The following is a 17,651-nucleotide window of genomic DNA, read 5'->3' as shown; positions in this document are numbered from 1 at the left end:
AACTATCCCGGTACCTTCCTCCATCTTACGCCGCGATTGTATGGTCCTACGCAATTCACTTTAACGTCACTTTATGTTACAAAACATTTATGTATGTAAGAGAGGAAGCAATTTCCATTCTAAAGATCTAACGGTTCGACAAATTCTGAAGGAGAGGACTATAACGGAATGTTACAAGCCTAGGCTGCGTCGATCGTTGAATCGATAACATAACTTTTGAACGTACGGCAAAATAAATATTCCTAACTCTGTTTAGATATGCACGCTACTAGCACAAAATAGTAAAATCGTAGTAATGGACAACGCAGAACCTAAACAAAAACAACTACGAAACATCTAGCCAAACGACCACGAATGGAATGGTGGTAGTTCAAGTTAATAGTCATGGCGAACACGGATGAATTTGCCATCATCGAGGAGCAGCATGCACTCTACATCAACTAACTGAATGTAACTACTCAAAGCCGTTCCCAGGATGTTAAAACATTTGGTACGCTTGTCATCGACTAGCAGACCACAGAGCGAAAGGAAAGAAATGTTTGTAATGAAGACATAATCGAACCCCAATAATAAGCGAAAAATAATTTTAGTAAAATAATTGTTAGAAAATTTGCATTCGTTTGATTTATTGTCTACTGTTTTTTAAGTTACTCAATTTGAAAACCGGGTTATTCTTATCTCAAAAACTAGATTGCCTCAATGTAACCGAAAGTGGCGATAAGGCGTTTATAAAAAAGGTCCTCGATAGTATAGTGGTAAGTATCCCCGCCTGTCACGCGGGAGACCGGGGTTCGATTCCCCGTCGGGGAGACAAATCTTATGCTTTTTTTGCTGTTCTGGCGTCATTTTCATTAAAACTAGCTGTTCCCAGCGTGCATCGAAACGCCTTATTTCATTCTCATTTATCGATTATCCGGTGTTTCATCGGCGCGACTTATCCGATCAGTTTCCCTTCTCGGTTTTCGTTGGTCCTCCGTTTCAGTCGCCATTCTCGAATTCGCCGTTACTGCTTTGTTTCGGACGATCGGGCTTCCCGGTAAAGTATCCGATCGGATTCCCTTCTCACTTTCCGTTCGATGCATGGCAAAACTCGCACTAGCTGACTAGGACAGTCCCGTTTGTTGTAATATTTGACCTACAAACCGCCTCGTTTTAATGCTTGGACTGCTGATACTTTCTTAACACCGGTGTCGATGCTCTAACCTACATTTGAATTTATAAAATAAACGGAAAGGTTATAAAATATATGCTAAAAAACTATATTGTGTGTCGGTTGATAACGATAAGAGATAAATTTTTCATGTAGAAGTTCGTTATTTACGCATTACGGTAGATGTCGCTAGCTTTCATATTTAGCACAGTTTCAAACCGTTCGTAATTTTTTAAATAAACTCGACCGTTAATAATTAACTTAACTCGTATGATAATTCTTCTCTTGTGTTGTCTATTCCGTGGAAACAAATTATTTTATAATACAGATGCTACTGAGAGAATAGAAACAACCGAATCTAAAACTGAACATAATATGATAACAGGTTTAGAAAATGATATATTCCAAGTAAAAAATACAACTTATTCTAGGTATTGTTCTATAACTTCGATTCAAAATCCATTTCTTTACGTTCCCAGTCCGGAATCTTTCGCTCCTTGATGCCACTGAAGCTACCACCTCGACCAACTCCGGCCCGGAATTTGGTCGCCCCTGTTTTTCCTTCCTTCAGTAATTCGTCGCTCACAGTAAACAGCTCTCGTTGCATCGCGTCCTCGAAGGATTGAGCGGAGAACGCTGCATAGTATGCAGAATTCCGATCGTGCCGAAGACAAAGTTGAGGATACTTAGCAATGCTCATGGCCAGATTGTACGCCTGTCCGAGCCCAGCACCGACGGCAACGACGCGATTGGCAAGTCCAATTTCGTGTGCCTCCTTAGCGGACACCGTCCTACCGGTGAGCATAAGATCGAGTGCTCGAGATAGACCTATCAGAGCCGGAAGCCTCACCGTTCCGCCATCAATCAGTGGCACACCGAACCGTCGATTGAAGAACCCCAGGATAGCGTTCTCTTCCATCACACGTAAATCGCACATCAAGGCAAGTTCCATTCCGCCCGCCACGCAGTAACCGCTGATGGCACAGACCATGGGCTTTTTAATCATGCGCCTTGTCGGTCCCATTACCCCTTCCGGATTGGAAATGATCGAACGCACTGTGTCTCCGTCGTCAGACTTTGCGAGCTCAGTAAGATCGTAGCCGGAACAAAATGTGCCGCCGAAACCGTGCAGGACAGCAACGTCCGTCGTTGGATCAGACTCGAAAGCTGCTATCGCTGCAGCGAGTTTAATACCGGTGGCAACATCGATAGCATTCCTCACTTTCGGTCGATTGATGCCGATCAGTGTGATATTGTTTTCTTTCTCCACTACAATCGAGTCGTCGTTCGGCATTTTGGTTTCACCTGAAAAAGGAAGACATGGAAGATAGACTTGTACGTTGAAAGCGGCAGTCGAAGTACTGTACCAGGGCGATTGGCGATGCTTGCCGTAGAACATTCTCTGCTAACGGTAGATATAATGGCACGTCGAAAACAAAATCGTCCGTAATCTCTTATTACTTGCATATTTTTTATCCGTTCTCTAGCATTAAGAAAAAATGTTGTTTTCGTGTACATTGATTTTAACCGGCTGTCAAGAGTGTGACGTTTCTGTAGGTTCAAAATCAAAACAATCGTTGTGCGTGAACCAAGCCCGTTTGTTGGTTGAATTGAATTGAACGTTGGCCAAAATCCCTACCATTCAAAATGCACATACATTCAAAAGAAATTCATTCAATTTCTAAGATTCGTCAAACATTAAATTGTTTAACCTTCATACACAGTTACTTAGTCATAGTTTGCAGTCCAAGAAAACAATCAAACTCGTACGGGAACATTGAACGGTATGTCTTTATTATCGCATTACGATGCTGGTAATTGTTACGGTATTTCATTCCACCACGCGCCACTTTTGCCGGTTGAGACAACGTTTGTTCCGTAGAACAAACACTCCATTTGGGCTTCTGCAGAGCGTCCTAGCGCCACACATCCTCCGTGTTCACCTACAAATGAGTTTGTTTGCTTTACCTATAAGTAGGCATCGGGCATAAAATGTGCAATACAATTTTCCTACATCCACGCTAAGCGCCCGCACGAAATGCACGAGTAATACGCACCAGGATTTGTTAGCTAATTTCGCCGACCCCTGTGTCTGCAGCATCTCTTGTCGCACACACCAGAAGTTGATGCCAATCGAAAGCAATGGCCACTCATTTTCTGTTTCATTTTCATCACAAAATTCCATACACTTAAGCGATCGTTCCTGGTTTTCATGGCCTTTTTTGCTTGTATATAAAAAAAAACAACGAAACAGTTTGACGCATCTTCTAGACAATTTTCCTATAGCATAGTTTCTACCGCTTCCCACATTGTTGCGGAAAAGTCGCGCGCGCTGTTCAAACATACACGTTTGTTCTATAAAATGGCACCCAAAATGGCGAAAGTCTGATTGCACAAAGTACTTCTCGGTACTCGATAAGCCCAACCAAAGAACGGAGCAATGTCAGAGTGCCCTTCCCGTCTGTAGTCCCACTTTCTGGGAGACGTGTAGAGTGGTAAACTCGCAGCAGCCGGTAGTAAACTATTTACAAAATTATCCTCGCACCGAACTAGTAGTCGCTGGGTCATCCGTTCCAAAGCAATCCCTTCTCCAAATGGCCACCTTTCATCAGCAGCACCACTTGACTGACGTGTGGCGGACGAACGGTATGTAAAATATTGTTACACTGTGTACTTTTCTATGCGGCCGCATTTATGGAATATCTGATATCAAAAGCTAAAACAATAAACTAGCGATGCATGCACGCGATGCAAACAATACTATGGATGGAATTTTGCATTTGGCTTTTGGCGTTAACTCTCCTGTATCGTGCGTTCCTCCGTTCGATTTTTGTTTCGGTTTAAAGACAGTGAAACATCGGCTACTACTATCGACGTTCTTCGGTAGCTCGGTATGTTGGCGTTTGCTTTTTGTTCACTTCTAATTTTTTTCTAACTGCTGCCTAAAGTGCGACTTTTGGATGAATGTGTGCATTGTTTTACGCTAGCTTTTTTAATGATTAAAATCGGGCCACGTTCCTCTTATTGTCCGGCGGTGCTACGATGTTGCGCCCGAACAAAAAACCAAATCTAGTACGTACTTTAGACAGTCTAATTACACCATAGAAATGCTACGACGCCTAGCTACTGTGATCAGAGCAGTCGGAGCGCGAAGCTGCAAGCACAGAAGCCGGAGGGTTTTCGCACCACAATGAACATCGGAACATCGGCTACCGGCTTCGACGCGGACAGCAGGAACGGATGAGGCAGGAATGGTGTACGTATAAAACGATTACGCGAACAAAACAAGCGAACCATTGGCGTGGTAAAATCAACAAACTTGACAAGCATTGCCCGTTTTATGTAACTTTATGTTCTTAACACAAACGTGAGTTCACTTCGAATGCAAACAGAACATGTAACGGATTCCTACGGAAAGGGATCTTGCACCTTTCGTGCGTTAGAAATTAAACTACACACAAACACACAGACACACGCACACACGATAACGTTCAAGAGCTTGACTAGACGTAAGGGTAAAAAGTGTAAGTTTAGGTAACCTGGGTTCTCGCGTGTAAGCCTTCTTATAGTCTAGCGCGTACGCGAAATGTACGAAATAATAATATCAGGAATATACGTTCCTATGTACATCAACGATAAAAGCCTACTATGGTCCTTGCTTGGCGTGACTAGACATGGAGGATATAGAAGACACCACGGAATACGGCCACGGGAGACCCGAAAACGAAACATGAACTGGTAAAAAAGTTCCAATATTGCACATTAGTAAAAGCGCACGCACTTTGTGGACGTTTTTTTTCTCTGCGTACGTTACGGCCGTGGGTTGTTGATGTCTTCAAAGAGGACCACATTCACCTATCCTCTCCTAATTGGTTTATTCTGCATGGTCCGTTCGTAGTACTCTAGTAGCCTGGCTGCCTGGCGGGCCTTCGCTTCGGTTTGCTCTGTTATTGGCATTGGTATTCAAATTTACTAATCGGAAAGACTTATCGGCCGCTCAGACCGAGTTAGGGTTTTTTGCGGTTTTGTTTAGCTAACTTTTAGTAACTTTTAGTCGCACATTTTACTGGAACCAGCCACAACCCCCAGGGCCGGTTGAGTTGTGTATAGTTGTCTCGACATTCGCCCATCCATCGCTACGGTGTTTCTATCCCACGGGCAAAGCACTTTGCGTGAAGTTCGTTCCAGACGCCGTCTCATTGCAGACGGCTTTTCCCATCCCGGAATAAATTTGTGTTTTTCTCGATCCTATCCTATTGGTTGCTACTTTCGAATGTACACCCACAGCGGGGTCTCGGTTGCTCCAGCTGCCGCTCTGCTGTGGTGATGCTTTCAATGATATGTTTCACAATGCAAATGATGGATGAAATGGTTGGCGGCACACAGGGACACTACATGGGCGCACCCGCGACCCGCAAGCTAATGGCCGGTCACCGCGAAGCACTAGTGGGACAATCCGACGATTTGACTCGCTGGCGTGGTCTCCTTCTCCGATGTGATATGTGTAGAGCATGCCGCGCCACTGGGCGCCGATTCCTATTTGACTACAGTTGCTATTTTACCACGAAAGTAAGGCAAGAGAGGGCGCACGGTGCCGGCCCATTACTTCAACCGCTGGGTAACGTTGGCCAGCGCCACCGCAAACGCTTGCAGCGCTGAGAACGGGTACTGAAAGTCGAGCGTGTACGCGTTGCCATCGATGCGCCCAAACTGCATGACCTACGGGGAGGGAAAGACAGAACGTTCCATTAGTAGTCCGCTACTTGGCCACCTTGGCGCGCAGTACGTACCTGTTTTCCACGGAACTCGATCTGGAAGTTCTTGGCCGACTCCTGCGTAACACGGCCACCAAAGTCCAGCTGGTACACCTGACTGTTTTCGTTCCACATCGGAGCCTTGTTGTGCATCACAAACTCCCGCCGTACCGGGGCCGGCGAAGCCGTCGTGCTGGCCACTCCATTCGGCTCGATCTTACCTCGTTTCAGCTGTCCGGGGAAAAGTTGGGGAAGGATTAGATACGCAGAGCGGCTATGGGAGCTCCGTGGTGTACCTTTTGGCGCAGCTGGGCCTTCTGGAACGTTTCGAGATCCCGGTACTGCTTCGCGCCACTGCCACTGCCGCTACTGTCGTCGGTGTGGTTGCTGGGACTGCTGTGGTGGTTGTTGTTGTTGTTGTGGTTCCCACTGCCGTTCTCGTCGTCCGAGCTTTCGGTGTGCTGCTTCTTGCGCTGCCGGCGGTTGAGGAGCGGCGAGTTCAGAATGTGCCGTATAGGCGAGGCACTCTGGTGCCGCTTGCTCTTCTTGCTCGGAGTCGGCGACGCCGGTGAGCTGCGGGCCAGCCGAGCCGGTGACGCGGGCGGTGTCGACTGACGGCCACTATCGTCCATGTCACGCCAGCGGCTGATAATGGTGGCCGGGACGGGGGCCGCCGAAGGTCCCGACGAAGGTACGGACGCGCCGCGCATCGGCCCATCGTCCGTCTGGGAGGAGGTCGACGCCGTGACGACGGCTTCGCTGCCGACCGCCGAGTCTTTACTTGGTCCAGGGCAGCTCCCGTTGCGGCGGTGTTTCTTCGGCGAGTCGAGTGAATCGGATTTGCGGGTTTGCCGGCCATTCCAGCGCAGCAGAATCGGAGTGTTGCTTTCACTCTGAGGCTTTCCCGAGTCCGCCTTGGCTTGGCGATTGCGTCGGGAGAAGAGCGGACTGTCGGTGAAGCTGGTCACGATCCGGGCCACCGATCGGGACGGGGTAGGCGGGACGGGCCCATCGGTAGAACAGGCGCTCCCTTCGCTGCTGGTGCCCGAGCTGAGCGTGGACCTTCGATCGAAGAACCCACACTTTCCACCGGAAGTGCCGGCCCCAGCCTGTGATTCCTTCGACGAGTGGTCCCCGTAGTGGTTACTGCAGGCCGATCGAAGATACTGCCCCAGGGTGGTACGCTTGGTTTTCGGTGGGACCTGTGGCGGTTTCGAGGCCCCCACTGCACCGTCCACCCCACCAGCGCCGTTCGTGGTTCCGGACGCGTCTTTCGTTGACGCCTCTCCGGAACCTAGTCCGGTCACGATGGTGGTCTTCCGGCACTTGACGCACACCGTTTCGGTGGAGTTCACCGTCGGTGAGATCTGTTTGCACACGGAGCAGCACTTTGGCTTTTCCCTCCGGTTCAGGATGGGTGTTTTGGAGCCCCCCATACCGGACACGCCCGGGCCAAACTTCATCGGGGCTCCCTTGCGGACCGTCGAGGTTCGTGGTTTGCCACTGGGCAATAGTTGGTCGGACGACGAGTACTCGGTTTCGTTCTCGGACAGCTCGTTAACCTTCGGCATCTGTCGGAACAGGTTGATCAGATCGCGGTTCAAATTCGGCACGTCCTGCAGCACGTCGCACGAGTCCAGGCTCTTGGATTTCGCGTCCGAGCGCAACCGGGCGTCGACGCGCCGCAGGTCGTCCAGGTTGCGCTTGCTCTTCTTCTGGCGCTTCTTGTCGACCAACACCAACCGCTTGTAGGGTGCGTCGCGGCGCATCATCGAGAGTGCCTCCTCGCCCGGCACGATTGCCATGTTGTCCAGATAGCCGACACTGCAGCTGCGCGTGATGGAATCGGGAATACGGGCCGACCCGGACGACGATAGGCCACCACTGGTGTACGGCATCATCGACGCCACGGTCGGAGTGCGGTGCATACCGTGCGTCGGAGTTTCCAGCGGGACAGGGTTCGTGTCCGGAGCGGGCGAAGACCCACCCGCTCCAGCCGGTACCACGGCCAACGGCGGTGTGGCCGAGCTGCTCGGTGTGGATTCTTCGTCGATAAACTTGAGGCTCTGCTTCTTTGGCGTACCCTTGGCACTGGCACTGGGCTGCGAATCTTTACCGGGGCCACACACTGGCGGCCGCGGCGAAGGCTCGGATCGCTCAAAATTGAGGTTCAGGTTCAGTGGCATAGGTCCGGAGGAACCGGCGCGGATCGTCGGATGATGGTGATGGTGCAGATGGTGGTTGTGGTGATGACTGTGGTCGGATGAGGACGAGATGAGGGAGTTCTTCACCTGCACCACACTGGTCATGTAGTCCGCGTTGCTGGAGTAGCTCATCAGAGTGGTCTGGCCGGCCGGTGGACGGTCGAAGATGATGTCACTCGGTGCGACGGCATTCTTGGGTGACTGCAGCGTCGGTACGGAACCCTCGCAGTACAGCGGGCTTATCGCGACCCGCGATTGGTTGCTGGAAGTGGACGACGGCCGGCTCACGAGACTGTAGCCGATGCTTTGCCGCGGTGGGGTACGTGCCGTCGCGGTCGTGTGAACGGAGTGCAGCTCACCGACAACCGTTACCGTCGTGTCAGGGGCCGTGTCCGTATCGTCTTCGTACGACTCCGCCCGGGCCAACGGTCCCAACCCGGGCAGCGTTACGCCGCGCGATCCACCAGCCGCGCAGCCGGCCAGAGTGGACGGTTGTCGCCGGGGGCGCGATGGAAACCGGTTCGGCCGAGGGGACATCGGAGCGATCGGTGGTGCACTTTCGGTAAGCAGCTTTCTACTCAAGACCCCCGACGTTACACCGTCCCGGACGGATAGGCCCGGCGCGCAGTGTCCGTGCGCGGGTTGCAGCGATTGCGAGTAATGCTGCTGTTGTTGGTGGTGCTGCTGCTGTTGTTGCTGCTGCTGTTGATGAAGCATCTGTTGTTGTTGCTGTTGTTGCTGGTCCTCCTCGTCTTCGGAGAAAATGTTCGGATTGAAGGTCGGATCCGGACCGGTGGGAAAGTCATCTCGCAGCTCCGTTATGACCAGCTTCATTTGGCGCGGTTGCAGGTGCAACAGTGACGTTTTGTACGTCACCTGGCCAAGGTTAGCCGGAAGCGTTTTCGCCAGCCCGTGTATCTTAAACTTCGTCCCCCAGATGTTGGATGTTACTTCCACCAGCTTTACGTGCTATCCGAACGAGAAGAAGGGAATGGATATAGTGTGACGAGTGACTATAGAAGGTGACTTACCTCGGGCAGCGTGTCCAAGTACGCGAGATCTTCATTGTTTTCCGTCGAGTCGGAATTCTGGTTTGGCGAACGGTCGGTACCGTTTGGGACGCGTTTTTTGGGAGCACCAGATTTCCGTTTCCTATCCAAACGTGGTGACCCTGGGGCGGCGAAACAAAATGGGCAAACGTTACTCTTTGCTGAATGAACCCCAGATCTTGACCGTAACTTACGGCACTCGTCGTCGATATCACTTTCGGAGCTGTCGGAGCGACCGTTCGTGCCGTTCGTCGAGTGGCTCGATGTCGACGAGCTTTTCGTGGTCGTCGTAGTAGTCGTCGAATCGGATGAGTATGTACAGTAAGTAGAAACTTCTGGAAGAAAAAGAAACAGTGGTGAGACCGACGAATGCTGCGTCACCCTGCCGGTTATCCTACCGTCAACCTGAGGATCGAATATCACAAACTCCGGTCGAATTTTCGAGGTCCGCTTGCCTTTCAGCAGGGGCACCAGGCCTCCGAGAAACTCCAGATAGAGCGTATAGCATGTCCCTGAGCTCTGGTTCGAATCGTCGTCGTGTCTTATCATAGTGCAGTGCAGTCGCGTCGAACAGGCCGGTGGCCTGGAGACAAACTCTCGCAGAGACTTCAAATCCGGAACGCAGCACTGCAATACAAATTAGTAACGATCAGCACAGAGTCACAGAGCTTTGGTCGCTGTTATGCGCCAAGGTTGGCCTTACTCGTATGGTTTGAGCAAATAGGTTGCCGATCAGGGCCTTGATTCGCCCCGGAAGCGGTAACCGGGGTAGCAGGGCTTCGGACGCCAGCGAGGACTGAACTTTCAGCCTACAAAACAGCTGAAGTGACGCGACGCGCCGTGAAACCCACGCGATGTGGACCTGCGTTCCGGTGGCGATGAAGATACGCTTATCGTTGTGGCCCCAAGTGAGCGCCGAAACGGGATACTGCAACGGAGAAGGAACTCGAATTAATCATACCGCCCTGGGGTGCGCCGAACTCCATCACTTACCGTACTGTTGGGGATTTTGGCGGTGTAGAGAAGATTTCCGGACTCGGTGTAGAACTTCAGTAGATTGCTGTACACCGTGGCACCGTTGCCGTCGGTCGTGTGCGGAGCGCCGTGTTCGGTACCGGCCACGGCCAACAGTTCGCGCGAGTTGCTCCACTCCATCACGATGCCCAGGGCCCCGTTCATGCCGGTGTTGAGCTGGTTGGGCGTAATGTCGTCGTACGACTTTAACAGATAGATGTACCCATTCTGGAAGCTGACGGCCAACACGAAGCTACGCTTCGAAGCGTTCGTCACGCCCGGCTCGGTGTCCTCGCCTTCCTCCATCTTAAACTTTTCGCACGACCACGCCATCGCCGTGATGCCGACGTCCGAGCTGAGCGGTACCTGCGACACCATCGCACCGTGGACATCCATCACAATGATCTGACCCTGCGTGGTACCGAAGTACACCTGCTGATCGTCCGGCGTCCAGATGCCGCACGTTATGGTGGCGTCCAGGTTCAGCATCGACGACCAGTAACGCTGGCCAGCCACCGATCCAACCAGCACAAACCCGTCCTGGTAGCAGATCAGGGCCATGCGACCATCGTGCGACCAGGAGAAGTGCGTCACCGGCGTGTTGCGATCGTTGATCAGCTCCACGCTCCACCGGCCTTCGTACTTGATCCACACGAAGATGATGCCGGAACTATCACAGCTCGCCAGCTTCTGGTAGGGTTCGTTCCACTTCACCAGAATCACCTGCGGGACAAAACGTGACACGACACGAGCCATTAGTTCCCCGTAAAGCACAACCCGGGAAACGGCAACTTACATCGGACCGATGGCCCCGAAGGTTATAATTTGTCCGCAGCGGGTAATCGACGTTTTTCTTGCAGTGCGACGTCGTGAACGTGACACCAACGATACCACGCACGTTCCCCGTTGCCAGCCATCCTTCCTGGTAGTAGTTGGTGCGATTCAGTTTCCAGCCTTCCTCCTGCAAGCAAGCAAGGTAAGCAAGAGGGAGTGTGAGAGACGACGAAGACATTCCAGCCGAACGTGTGCGCCAACTAGGCGGCGAGGCCGTCGGGCCAATAAATTGTAGCAAATTGTAGGGAACTTTTCCGGTGAAGGCTACCATGCAGGGACGTTTAAACTTTAAAGGCCACCTATGGCGGGCGCTAGATACACACGCTCAACGTCGTGACATTCGGCATACCGTGTCCGGGGGATTGACGCTGCCTTCACATATCAAGACGGGTCCACTAGACGAGGCTGAGGCTGACGGGGCCACTGCAATGTCGGGAACGACGGGAGTGCACAAACAGGAGTACAATTTGTGCACACCGACACAACCGGGTTGGGTCGGCTGGGCAGGAGCGACACGCAAAACACGCAATACTTTGCCATGGGGCCCCGGCGATGTGCATGCAACTTCCTGCAGGCATGGCGACTAGGAAGCGTGAGCGAAACCTATGAGCAATCCTTCAATTTCTGTTCAGTTCGGTCACTATAGAAGTTGCGTGCCAAGCTGGTGTTTTAGCCCTCGGAACTACCAGCCACGGACCTTGGATTGGAGGGGTTTCCATCATGGACTCTCTACCTGCCAGGACGTAGCAGCGGAGAGCCTATCGGGGTTTGATTGGGCAAAGTGTTTCGGGTTGCTTGCAATCGTCGGTTGTAGGCTGCTTTGTTCCCGTTCCCCTCGAGGTGCATTGTTTGGGTATCAACCGACTGGAACTATCGTTTATCAATCGAATCAATATTTTGATACACACGAAACAACGACTACAGTCGTGCGATGTGGCGCACGTAGTCAAGAGGTATAATCCCAAGGAATGGTAAACAATAACGAATCGAGGACTGTACTTAGCCAAACACGTTTTATTGGTAGGCAAAACTGTACCTCGTTTCTTAGACCAATCAACCGGAGGGTCCTACTCCACTATTGTCCGTCGCCAAATTACCGTTACGCACGCCACCGTGACAGATTGACGCCCAGAGTGTCCCGTCGCTAGTTTTTGGGTTAGTTGCCCTCGAAGAAACCATTCCTACTGAGCGATTGGCAGAATGAAACCTTCTACGATCGGCGGTATCGAACCGATTGCACCAACAGGACCAAAAAGAGGACAAACCCCAACGATACAGACAAACTAGCTGGCGTTACTTGTATCGCTACAATTGATGCAGTAATCGCTTCGTCAATATCACGTCCCTAACGGAGGACATTTATTTCCCGAAACCATTAGACCGTCCGACCGTACCGGTTCGGGGTTATTTTAGAAACCTTAAACCGTGGCGATTGTTTTCGACCTACAATGACCGGTTCGGTGCCACCGGGATCCAGCTGACGATCGCACGGCCTCATTCTGTCCACCGGATCGGCGTGTTCTATAATGTCGCGATAGAGAAAAGGACTCAAACCACTGTGCCCGCCTGCTGGCGGCGACCGGTCGGCTGACCTACAAACAACGAACGGTATCCCATTACACTGAAGAACCGAGGACCTACAGCCCAAGTGTAGCCGTCGTCCAAGCTGGTCTTCCGCCACGGCGGATTGGTCCGGCCGTGGTACGATAGAAAATCGATTGAAGTACTATCAAATTTGCCAGGAAATGGAGAAAGACTCGCGTTCGCGTTCGCCATTACGATTCTGGTCCCTTAATCCCCAGAAGAACTGCCACCGTCGCTGGTTTGGAGCCCTGGTTCAGCGCAAAGTCGGGGGGAAAACGGGGAATTCGATTAAGTAACTATAAATAGGATTCATAATGAATCATCGCCGACCGGGATTGTGTCCGGCGCGGCGCAGGTCGTTCTAACAGGTGTGCCCCACGAAGAAGGGACCGAAGGGAGAAACAAACAAATTAATCGACTAACACAGCAACGACGGCAGGGACCATCCCCGAAACGCAGACATCGAAATTGACCTCCGAAATCACGTAAACGGAATGCCGGACAACTTAAGTGGACCGGTAATGGGAAAAGTGACTGGAGCGATAACTGTGACGATGGTTCCCGACCATCTGGACGCGTTCGCGTTCCCATTTCGGTGTCTGTCGTAAATTAACGTGCCGCGAGTTGTAGTTTAGTAAACAGACGCTAAATGGGCAGGTTTGATGATTAACATCCGCAAAAGCAATGAACTGCAATTAGAACGAACCAATGTGCAATAATGAATGAATACTTACTATTCGTTTTCATCTTTGTGACCGGAGCATAAGTGGACGAATTGATCCCTCGCGGTCATGATACGCGTAATGTCAACTAGCAAACTGGCAATTCCTAGTTGAGTACGACACGACATTACCTACTATGGCATACATTCGTTAAAAACTCAAAGGAATTTCCCAAACATGGGCCAATTAATGTTCCACCATTTCCTGACTCCGCGTGCGTTACTGGCAGCTGAAATATCTGCCTGCGCGGAGCGTTCAGAAAATAAATCCTTGATAATGATCTCTGGCTTGACAAACCGTATAATTGCTGCAGAAACTATCTCTAGTTTTCAGGGCTGTAGCAAACATGTCCTACATTGTCGTTGGAAGCCGGCGCATATTCATTTCTGCATCGCGCTCGGTGAGTCACCGCCAGCCAGGCGTCTTGCCAGGCCACACATTTGCCACGGCGCCAGGAGGCACGCTGAGAGCTGTTGCTGGGTTGGGTTTCCGGTACCAGCTTTTTTCATCCCCCCCGGGCACTGTCGATTACTCGACGCTGATTAAACTGAAATTTATTGGCCGTTGTTTGTTTGCGAGGGAAAATTTATTATCCGTTCCTCTCATCCGGCGGGCTGCCACCACGGTGCCTCCGACACAGTGACCGGCAACAAGCATCACATGGCGCCCACGGTCACGGCCCGTCCTCGGAGGGATACTCCCGGCGGCGAATCTCACAAACTGCACGTCCTCTGCTAATCGGGGTATACACTACGTCGCCCAGCGAAGGGCGCTGTCAGGTGATAACACGCCTCTTTGCCGTTGACATCGTTCGTATCGGGTGACCACCGAGCCGGACTCACCGGCCATCGGTGGCCAGTGCGATGGGTAAACTTTTCAGCCGTGCAGAATAATTTTCCATTATAACATTTTCCAACTGACCCACTTCCGGGAAAGTTAGTTTGCCGCACGTACCAGAGTGTCCCCGATGATGGTACCGAGCATTAGCACAGATAAGGCATGCGGTAGGTAGGTAACTTGTGTGTGAGTGGAAATTCGGCATACAAAAAAAAACTCCGGCATGGCAAGAGTTACATGCCAAGTTAGGTTCTCGAACTGCGTTCAATTGGGCAAAGGGGGAGAAAAAGAAAACCCGCGTCTTTATCCGGGCACAGATTTTCTTTAATTAAACCTTCCTGCACTTATTTGCGTGCGGTTGTGTCCTTTTCCGTTTCGTTGTAAAGAACCAATGGGCATGCAACGTTTTTGTGGCATAAAACATGTCTCCGCTTTTGCAAATGGAATCACGTGTAACATCAAATGACGTATTTGCACTTAATTTTGATTAGTTTCAGAATTTTTGTTTCACATTTGATTGCTCTTGTTTATTTAATGTCTTATTTTCATCCTTCACTGCGCACATAATTGTTTTACCAACTATACTAAATTAAATTTCAATTTCAATTTGTAACATTAAACCATTGAGAAAGTAGTAGATTTACACGTCCACAGAATCCAGCCAGGGGATACTAAAATTAACCAAGATTGATACAACTGCTAGGCTCTAACGTTAATTTTCAAATATTTTCGTCTCGACGCGTATGAAAACTTCTGCGTTAAGAATTAAGAAAAGAAATGGATGATCATTTTAGGCAATAGGCAATGTAAGGCCTATGTATAGTATAGTATGTATAGTATGTAGTATGTATTATTGTCACTGATAAGTGACGCCAGCGAGCGGCGCAAGAGGGCGCTGCCGCCAGTCGAGAGGACGCTCGGTCCAGGTGTGAAGTACGGACGACAAACGACACGGATCGAGCGTTCTGCAGAGACCAGTACGAATCAGAACGGCAAAGCCGTAACTAGTAAAAATTCTTACAGGAGTAAATTTGTACAAGTTTATGGGTAGAGCCCAAAATAAAAACAGTTTATTCGCGACATTATTTTTACTATGGTGCTTTGCCGCTCTGCGCGACAATTATTTTTACTAAGTGCTTTGCCGCTCTGCGCGACAATTATATTTACTATGTGCTTGCCGCTTTGCGCGACAATTATTCTTACTTCGTGTTTTGCCGCTCAAGTAACTTTCGCGATTATTGACTATTTGCGAAAAGTGTGTTAGTGATTGCGCGACTTGATATTGCGCGATTATTTTTAGTTCTACCTTTGCCGCTCAGTTAGAGCTTAACACGAGTGAAAAGATGCCAGCCGGAGCCGCGTCCTGAGGTCAACATCCGGACGCACCAAGTTCGACGGCCAGGCATCACGCTGGCGAGTGATGAGAGCGACAGCGTGTGTGTGTCTCCACGAGGCGCAGCAGTGAAAAACGGCTCATCGTCGTCAAGCGATCACCAGGACGGTTTAACATTTTTGAGCTACGGGAACACGGCCATCGAACGGCCTACGCTAGTGCAGTTTATTTACGCTAGTACGGCTTGTTCGGGCAGTGAAAAACGATCACCGAGTCGTCAAGCGATCACGACGACTGGAACATTGAGTTAAGTGTAAACGGCCATCGAAAGCCCTACGCTAGTGCGGTTTATTCGGGTACGCTAGTACGGTTTTTTCGGGCATGACGACAACTCTTCCGGTCGCGAGCGATCACCAAACCCTGGAACATTGGGTCATCGGCCATCGAACGGCCTACTCCAGTACGGTTTTCGGGCATCATTCTGGCGAGTGATGAGAGCGAAAGCGTGTGTGTGTCTCCACGAGGCGCAGCAGTGAACAACGACTCACCCGATCATCGAGCGATCACCGGACACTGGAATTATTGCAGTTTATTTACGAGTGCAGTTTATTCGGGCAGTGAAAAACGTTCACCGAGTCGTCAAGCGATCACGACGACTGGAACATTGAGTTAAGTGTAAACGGCCATCGAAAGGCCTACGCTAGTGCGGTTTATTCGGGTACGCTAGTACGGTTTTTTCGGGCATGACGACAACTCAACCGGTCGCGAGCGATCACCAAACCCTGGAACATTGGGGTCATCGGCCATCGAACGGCCTACGCTAGTGCGGTTTATCCGAGTACGCTAGTGCATTTGTTCGGGCAGTGACAACGACACACCCGGTTGTCAAGCGACCCAGACACTATAACATTGGGTTAAGTGTACACGGCCATCGATTGGCCTGCTCTAGTACGGTTTCTTTGGGCATCACTCTGGCGAGTGATGAGAGCGAAAGCGTGTGTGTGTCTCCACGAGGCGCAGCAGTGAACAACGACTCACCCGATCATCATGCGATTACCAGACACGGGAATTATTACGGCTTATTTACTAGTGCGGTTTATTCGGGTACGCTAGTGCGGTTATTCGGGCATCGTCGTACAAACACACATCAGCATGGAGGGCCACCTAGGGCCCAGTCAGGCGTCAGGTAGCCGATTAGCGACGCCATCTGGGCCAATTGATAACTCCACCGCCGCTCTGTTACGGCCACCAGAAGGACCGTTTAGAGCAGAGGAAGCAAGCGAATCTTTGCTACATGCGTTATGCGACAAAGTGCAAGGAATGTCCCTCATGCTGGACGCGTTTTCGGCGCGTCTTAAACCATTACAAGAAGCACGCCGTCACCACGACACGCCGATCGGGTATGGTGGCGCCCACGCGCGTCCCGAAGAAAATGGCGCGCGTGGCCTTAGCGACGAGCCACACGAATATGGCGGCGCCCATTCGACCCGCTACCAACCACGTGGGATGCATGCCGATCCTCGCCACGGCACCACGGCAACGGTATACAACGCCCCATATCCTCCACCAGGGGCCTATCCGGGTGCACGGGCGATCGGCGGCGGACACCGAAGCCACCTAGCATACCAGCATGGCTGGTCGGTAACGACTCCCGACCAAAGCCAGATAGGTGCATACACTGGCTACGCAGCCAGCCGAGAGATGGACGCATACAGTGGCTACGGAGCGTCCAACCAGATAAAAGCGTACGTTCGCTACGAGGTGCCGGACACAGGATGCGGACTGCCACATCCCTGGTTCGTGAGTGGCTACAATGCACCACCAACTCCTGTGTATCCGGAGCAGAGCACCTACACAGCGACCCAGACAGCGATATCGACGCGATATAACGAGCTCACGATTAGAGTTAGCAACAGCACTGGCTTCACGACCAGTATGCCCTCCGCGCACGGCCAAACAGGCCCCGCGGCGGGTGGCGAAACGGCATCCAGAGCAACGTATGGAATGCCTCCGCCAAAGACGAGACCGTCAACACTGATAAGTACCGGTCGTACCGGGACGATTCCGGACAATTTCGTCCGCGTGCTAGAACAGCAACCACCTGCGTTACCGGTGGAAGACAAGTACGCTGTGGCGCCAAATGACAAAAGTGCGACGATCAATCAACAGT

The 17,651-nt window shown here is 51.1% G+C and overlaps 2 protein-coding genes and 1 non-coding gene across 3 annotated transcripts in view; 1 reads left to right on the top strand and 2 right to left on the bottom strand.

The window, feature by feature from the left end:
* The first annotated feature begins 738 nt into the window (after positions 1-738).
* On the top strand, positions 739-810 carry Trnad-guc (transfer RNA aspartic acid (anticodon GUC)). Its single transcript has one exon. It is a non-coding gene; the product is annotated as a tRNA-Asp (tRNA).
* Positions 811-1,529: 719 nt separating this feature from the next.
* LOC128274899 (short-chain-enoyl-CoA hydratase-like) lies at positions 1,530-2,444 on the bottom strand. Its single transcript, XM_053013240.1, has one exon. The coding sequence runs from the start codon at positions 2,442-2,444 to the stop codon at positions 1,590-1,592; it is 855 nt and encodes a 284-aa protein (XP_052869200.1). The 3' UTR covers positions 1,530-1,589.
* Positions 2,445-5,622: 3,178 nt separating this feature from the next.
* The window catches only part of LOC128274898 (uncharacterized), a 29,131-nt gene continuing 17,102 nt past the window's right edge, over positions 5,623-17,651 (bottom strand). The window contains exons 2-10 of the mRNA XM_053013239.1: positions 10,968-11,132; positions 10,151-10,894; positions 9,861-10,085; positions 9,556-9,784; positions 9,352-9,492; positions 9,140-9,279; positions 6,201-9,077; positions 5,941-6,135; positions 5,623-5,869 (exon numbers count right to left, since the gene is read on the bottom strand). Coding sequence (XP_052869199.1) covers positions 5,753-5,869; positions 5,941-6,135; positions 6,201-9,077; positions 9,140-9,279; positions 9,352-9,492; positions 9,556-9,784; positions 9,861-10,085; positions 10,151-10,894; positions 10,968-11,132 — 4,833 coding nt within the window. The 3' untranslated portion in view covers positions 5,623-5,752. The remainder of the gene's footprint in view (positions 5,870-5,940; positions 6,136-6,200; positions 9,078-9,139; positions 9,280-9,351; positions 9,493-9,555; positions 9,785-9,860; positions 10,086-10,150; positions 10,895-10,967; positions 11,133-17,651) is intronic.

Source organism: Anopheles cruzii, chromosome 3, assembly GCF_943734635.1.
Source record: "Anopheles cruzii chromosome 3, idAnoCruzAS_RS32_06, whole genome shotgun sequence".
NCBI lineage: Eukaryota > Metazoa > Arthropoda > Insecta > Diptera > Culicidae > Anopheles > Anopheles cruzii.
Note: the sequence above shows the minus strand (reverse complement) of the source record. Positions and strands in the feature narration are given on the sequence as shown.